The 7,559-nt window shown below is 29.4% G+C and overlaps 1 protein-coding gene across 1 annotated transcript in view; it reads right to left on the bottom strand.

Moving 5' to 3' along the window:
- Positions 1 to 7,271, bottom strand: part of LOC123896523 (serine carboxypeptidase-like 51) — an 11,177-nt gene extending 3,906 nt beyond the window's left edge. Inside the window, exons 1-2 of the mRNA XM_045946900.1 lie at positions 7,199 to 7,271; positions 7,023 to 7,126 (exon numbers count right to left, since the gene is read on the bottom strand). Of these exons, the coding sequence (XP_045802856.1) occupies positions 7,023 to 7,126; positions 7,199 to 7,271 (177 nt within the window). The remainder of the gene's footprint in view (positions 1 to 7,022; positions 7,127 to 7,198) is intronic.
- Between the last annotated feature and the right edge of the window lie 288 nt (positions 7,272 to 7,559).

Below are 7,559 nucleotides of genomic sequence, written 5' to 3'. Positions count from 1 at the left end.
GAACCCGGGATCTATAGCGTACTACCCAAATTCCTCACCACTAAACCAAACCTAGTGGCTTGTCTGGTACTCTGGTTGGCAATATGTTAACGAGAGAATATTAAAATTAACAACCGTTAAAGTAGGTTGGGTTTCATTTTTTTTATGATCGAAATTCAAACAAGATGACACACATATGAGGGAATTTCTTTGTGGGATTTTTAGTTTGAACGTGTTATCATTAGGGATTTAGGATAATGAGATTTCAACTGCATATGAAATTGGGTTTGGAAAAGATGAATGGTTAGTGATTAATGAGAATGGGTAGAATAAGGAAAGACACATGTGCTGTTTAAAATGAGTGTTATACGTCTCAACAATTAATTTTAATTTAAAGGTCAATAATTGTTCCTTTCATTCTCATATATAAAACTCATTCTCATGCGTTCAATGATTCCCTATGAATCGCTCAAAATACACTTGTTAACATTTTCGCCATTTTATACTTAATGTGAGTGTTCATTAATACAATCGCTCAATATATTGAGATTATATATGTTGTGTAATTCTTCTGTTTAAGCGATCTTTTGCAAGAGTATTTATCACATATAACTTATATGATAAATATTAGTAAAATTTAATTTCTTGTTCGACATTAACGAAATTTATGAAATAATAACTTTTCTTTTACCAAATGAGAATACAAGTTTTATTAATAAAACATATGTAAAATAATAATCACCAATACAAAATATGAGATCACACACATTTATTTTTGGATAAAATCGGTGCAAATAGTGAATCGTTTGATTATACACACATCACTTCAAGGCATACTTGAAGATACCAGGAATATGAATATTCATGAAATAATCTTCCTAATCAATAATTTGGGGACAAAGTAAAACAAATCTATTTCTACACCTCTTTGTTTTGCAGCTAATAGCAACTTTTTTGTATTCATATTATGTCTTATATATATACTCGTTCGCATGTTAAAATGCGTAAAATTTTCAATGATTCCCTATGTGTTCGATCAAAATACACTTGCTAAATTTTCTCCGTTTTATACCTAGTTTGAGTATCCATTAATACAATAAAACATACGTTAACAATAATCACACATTTATTTTTGGATAAAAAAATGGGTGTAAATAGTGAACTGTTTGATCATATACACATCACTTCAAGGCATACTTGAAGATACCGAGAATATGGATATTCATGAAATAATCTTCCCAATCAATGATTTGAGAGTCAAAGTAAAATAAATCAATTTCCACATCTTCTTGTTTTACGGCTGATAGCAACCTTTGCGTATTCATATCATCAAATATGTGTACAAAATAAGCATTTGTCTTAGTTAATTAATAAATACATTAAACAAATACTATAGTATTATATTTTAATTTTTATGCTAATTAGAATCAATCAACTTACATGCCATTGAAGAACAAGTAAGGTAGATAAAGATCGACCCAGCCGCATAACAATATTAATTTTTCGATTTAGGTCGAGCCACATCCCCTGAAAATATTGGCATAGCAGTTTATTGACCAGCTCTAATACCTGTTATATATGAAAACTTTGTTAGCACGTTACTGTTATGGCATGAATTACATTCACCATTTTTTTAACAACAAAGAAATTGAGTATATGACTAATCCAATTTAATCCATGGACAATAAGGAAACATTACTAAAAAGCTTAGTAACCATTAATTCACATAAATATTAATGGTTGGAGAAATTAGGCTGACATGACGCTGTTCCATTAATTTGATTCTTGATTAATTTTAGATCACAACTTTAGCGACAAGGGTGAGCAAGAAAACTATAGTTCTTCTAACCCGATAATATTTGGGTTGATTTAAGAGAAAATTGGGTTGACACGAATTTATGTTAAATATTTTTTTAATGACCTCATTACTACAAAACATAGTTCTTTTACTCGGAAAATATTTTAGATTTAATAATTAAATTCAATAGATACTTCCTTAATTTAATAAGCAATTTTGTTGAACTCTAAATATAGCAGATTCACAATCCTTTAGCTCTAACAAGAAGATAAAGTTTCTTTTCCACAAAAACTACAAAATCACACAAGTAAACAAACATATTGTATATAATTAAAGCATTACTTAGAAGATGACTCAAAAGAGAGTGAGAAATATACTTTTTTCCAGGAAGCCAGTAACACCAGTTAATAGAATTGTTTTGCCATGAAGAAAATGTATAATGCTTTTGAATTCCATTGCAAATCGAAGTTTTCAAAGGAAAAAGGGAAAAAAGAAACTAGAAAGGAGCTGAAAATAGAACACATGATGCTGCTTATTAGAAGATGATACACTATATGTTTTTATACGCTCATGAGTCATGACAAATGTTACATGTATGCTATTATTATTATTATTATTATTATTATTATTATTATTATTATTATTATTATTATTATTATTATTATTATTATTATTAATTAGTGATTTTTAGATGAGAAAATAGTGAGTCAATTTGAAACTCTTTAAATGGGGGTTTTCTAGTTTTTAAAGGGTTTATGTAGCTGATTTGGTTAATTGGGCTGACGGTGGTTCTGCAAATGCACAGAGTCGCTATCAAGTAATAAAGTGATAAGTTTATCGTTCTCAACAGGAATTGTGCCAAAATTACTAGTTTCGCTTAGGAATATGGATAAATTAAATGACTGAAAATAAATGCATAAATGGTATCTTTGTCTTCACTTTGTTTGTTTAAAAATGTATCTTTGCGGGTACTTTAGTAAATGCAAGAAATAAATGCATAAATTAAATGACTAAAAATAAATAATGTGTGTGACCACACGGGGTGGTTAAGTGTGGTCGGATCCCTCTCTTACTCCTGCTTGATTGCTCTATTATTCCCCTCGATAAGGATTTAGACCGTTGAAAATAAGTTTGAAGCAATATCTGTTCCTATTTTTATTACAAGCTTTTATAGAGCCTAGTTAAAGGTTACCCTTACTTTATTTAGACACCATTGTCCAAAGCTCCACTTTTTCGTTTGAACTTTGGTCTCATCACCCTTGGGACCCCTAAATTATAAGTTGTCACGTGTGCCTAAAACTTGTCCCCTACCCACAGACATACTCTGCAAGGTAGAAATTATCGTTTTTTTCAATCCTATACTAAGACGGCAGATACTGAATTTAATGGTCCTCATATAGGCCCTAGTATGTTGTCCTTTGGTCGGGATTACTAGCTTCGTTTCCTATGTGATATCCACTAGATCCTTAGATTTTATTCTAATGTGATCAATATTAAAATAACTAAAACCATACAACAAAAGAGTTTGAAATAGAAATAATTGAAATTTATAAATATTATAAATACTACTACCAAGTATTCGTAAGGGAGTTTCTCGACTCCACCTAACCTAGGAAAAATAAATTACAAAGACATAAAGAAAAGAACCTTATTGGCCTTGGAGTTCCTTGGTCTCCTTGCCTCCTCTTTAGAGTTCTCCTACTCTAGAGTGAATATTCAAAGTATTGAATATTTGGAATGTTTACGAATGAATAATAGTGAAAGAGGAAGGCTCTATTTATAGTTTTACAAATTACAGCTGGGTTTGGGCTTTTTCTATGCCACCCATTGTGGTCACGATGGCGTGTATTTTTGCCTCATCGTGGCCACGATGGATCCTATCGTGGTGTGGTGGAAGATATTCTCATGATTTTTTGCGTATTTTTCAAGTCATAATCGTGGCACGATGACAAGCCATCGTGCCACGATGACAAGCCATCGTGCCACGATGGTAAAGATTTTATGCAAATTTTCTTCAATTTTATCCGTCTTCTCATCGCGCCACGCTGAGACACAACGTGGGTACGATGGTGCGCTACTTTATTATATTTTTGCCCTTTTTTTTTTGCTGTTTTTTCCACTTTTATTGCTTCTGGTCCTTATGTCTTCATTTTTCCCTATATTTGCTTGCTTTTGGTCTTCAATTACTATAAAAACTACAATAATCTACTACAAAAAACATCATATAATTGGCTGTCATCATGTGTCTATATTTTCTTTGTGTTTGTTGGGACTCGAGTAATGTTTGTTGTTTACTTGATTTTTATTACTGCTTTGAGGTTTTCTCCTTCTTTGTAATCTTGGGAGGTAATTGGTTCCCCTTTTATTAATATATTAATATTATATATTATATTATATTATTTTAACCTATTTAAAAATAAATGTTTGAAACCCATCACTACAACAAAACAAAAAAAAAGTATGAAATGAGGTGAAAAATTTGCAAATTAATGAAGTACAAAATGAAGCACAAATGTATCACTCTTTATAGAACCAATAATATATAATGAACTTAAATAAATAAATAAAAATTATGTATATATATATATATATAATATATATATATATATATATATATATATATATATAATGAATTTATTGCATCCTTTACTTCTTTTTTTCTTAATCAATATAGTTTTTTTTTTCTTTTTACCTTGGTACGAAGTTTCCACTACTGTTAATGATGACTAATATCTGTCGAGGAATTTGCGGAATATATAAGGTGGGTTGTCCCATCCAAATTTTTATTCTGAGTCGGATATTGACCCATAACCATTTGCTTAAGTAATCAATATTTGTCATCACTTTCACCCTTTTCAGACATGGGATTGGTGATAGTTTGTTAGGATATATTGATTAAGTTGTTTTTATTTGTGCTGATTTCCCAATTTATATTATTCTTTTGGATTGACCTGCATTTTTGTTAAGTTTTATTGAATCAAGTTATTCATTCCTCCAGTTTTTTTTTCTCTTGTAATTTTTAATTTTTATTATATATTATTATTATGAGAATATGCTAGATGATGAGGATTTTAGACATATCGACACTGGTATTCCTAAAAGTTGTTTGATACCCACTATTTATATATATGATTTAAAAATCAAATACACATCACATTTTTTTATTCATATTATTTCCAAAATTCTAAGCAAATCAAAGTTCTTTCCGAAAATAATATAGATGTAGTAAAGTGCATGGTCATGAAAATAAAACACAAGGTCGTAATTTTATGTAGAGGTACGTAGTAAAATACAAGGTCAAAAATTCCAATTTGTCATGTACTACTATTTTATTTTTGGATTGTGAGAATATGACTATCACTCGTTTTATTCGTTAATGCCCTCTTGTTGCTTTGTCATATCTATTGTAATCCCTGCCTTCTTCATTTTGAGGGGTATTTTTCTTCTCGTGGTGGTGCATTTGAGGAGTTTCTAGTTTGTTGGGGTGTGCAATTGAGGGGTTCTAGTTTGTTGCTTTGTCATATCAGTTTATTTGTTTAGTTGTCTGTTTGTTTACCTGTCTTACCATAGAGCTCATTGGGTTCTAGTGGATTGTACTTCTGGTATTCTTTGTTTTCTGAACCTTCTCATGTACTTTTTTAATTTTCTATATTAATATATTTATATATTTTCATTAAAAAAACATTTTTATTATAAACAAGATAATTAAGAAAGAAGATTATTATAACTCAATCCTTTTTTTTTTAGTAAAAAAAAAAAAAAAACCAAAGGCATATAAGATACATGAAGAACTCCTCCCTCCACATAAACCCATTATCTAAAAATTTTAAAAAAATTTGAACATAAACACAGATCAGATCATGTACTATTTTGTATTGATTCTATCAATTTCAAACATACTATTTATAAATACACAAAAGTTCAATTTTTAAAGTTAATTTATTAAATAATGTATCTAGTTAATATTATATCTCAAATATATTCCATAAGAAATGTATTTAGAAAATAAATTTTTTCCTTCGATCCTTAATATAAGAGACACTTTGCTTTTTAGATTCATTGCAAATCTAATGTATCTGGACTAGAAAATGAGCTTAAAGGTGAATAAGTGGATTGTCCGGGATTCGAACTCCGGCTCATGTACAACTATTTTGATACTTATTAAAAAAGAAAATTTATCTAGGTCGTCAGTTGCACCTTATACCTTTCATCAAATTCAAGTCTTCTTGTGAAATGTCTCTGGGTACTATAGTCACCTTTTCAGAGACAAATGAGTTGAATTTTATACCTTGATTTTCCTTCAGCAATGTAAACAAGGTCCTTTCCTATAATCTGCAGAACATACTCAGATTAAACTTATTTTATCTTCTTTTGGTCAAATAGCTATCATTGTACAATCATTATACTTAACTATCCAAAAAAAAAAAATTGTTATATTGGAGCCAATAAAATGTGAACCTAGAATATCTTGAATACTACTCAAATTTTTACCGACTAAGGGTCCGCTTGCTTTAGTTCTTTTAACAAAAAAAATCTATTTTTTTGTTATAAAAATATATTTTATCATTTTTTTTGTACAAATCATTTTAATAGTGTTTTGTTATAGTTTTTTTTTTTTTGACAAACTTGTTATAGATTTTTTAGAAAATTATTTTCTCAAAAATAAATGTAACCCCAAAATAAAATCCTAACCCTAAAAAACTAAGGAACCTAAATATAGGGAATTTTATGATAGTAAATAAATAGGAAATAGCTTTAGATTTTTTTTTAAAAAATCTCAAAAGGAATCTCTAAAATTGTTTCAAAACAATATTTTTTTTAAGTTTAAATAAAACACCCTAAATCTGATTCCCTGAAGAGAAAACATTAATTTTATGTACTTGATTGCATATAAAGCTTAAAAAAATAAAAATGCTAAAGAATTACAGTATCTAATATATGAATCAATTTTGGGAGGGGGGGTGTATCTTCCAACCAGGACACAGTCTCTAGCGCTAATTGGGCCAAAGTGTGGACTACATTGTTACATCGCTAATTTAGAGACATTGTTACAACAAAACTGTAACAAACCTTCCCTAATCTTCTCATCTACAGTTATTATCCTTTTTTTTTTTGTACATGGTTTAGGGTATATATATTTTCTTTAAAGCACGCTTAAAAACATCTACATACAAAGAAACAAAGCAAGATCAAAGAAATATTTTTAGATACAAATCATTCTAAACTTGCAAAATACAACATTCACCTCATAGTTGAAACGTTGGTTTGCAGATTCACAATCCTTAGCTCTCAAAAGAAGATACAGTTTCTTCACATTTGGCTGAACTCTGAGTATCTTTTCCACAAAAACTACAAAATCACACAAGTAAACAAATTAAACCATGATCTATAAGATGACTTAGAAGAGAGTGAGAGAGATACTTTTTCCAAGAAAGCCACCGGTGACTAGAATTGTTTTGACAATAAGATAACGTTTGACGCTCTTGGATTCCATTACAAGTAGAAAATTTTCCAAAGAAAAAGTATAAAGGAAGTGAGCAACACAGAACAAAATGATGTTTGATAGTTATCTGGTATTTGTGAGTTATAAAGGACAGGACAGATTGAAGAATGCTGAGAACAGAATGCTGTTTGAAAAGGGGAAAAATAAACTAGAGGATGATATATATATTTCTTTAAATTGACATGACAGTGTATACTATATATAATATTATTATTAAGTGATTTTTAGATGAGAAAATTTGAGTGTAGGGTTAGTCAATATTTGAAACTCTTTAAGAGG

The sequence above is a fragment of the Trifolium pratense genome, linkage group LG7 (genome assembly GCF_020283565.1).
Source record: "Trifolium pratense cultivar HEN17-A07 linkage group LG7, ARS_RC_1.1, whole genome shotgun sequence".
Classification (NCBI taxonomy): Eukaryota; Viridiplantae; Streptophyta; class Magnoliopsida; order Fabales; family Fabaceae; genus Trifolium; species Trifolium pratense.
The sequence above is the reverse complement of the archived record's forward strand: the minus strand, read 5'-3'. Positions and strand labels throughout refer to the sequence as shown.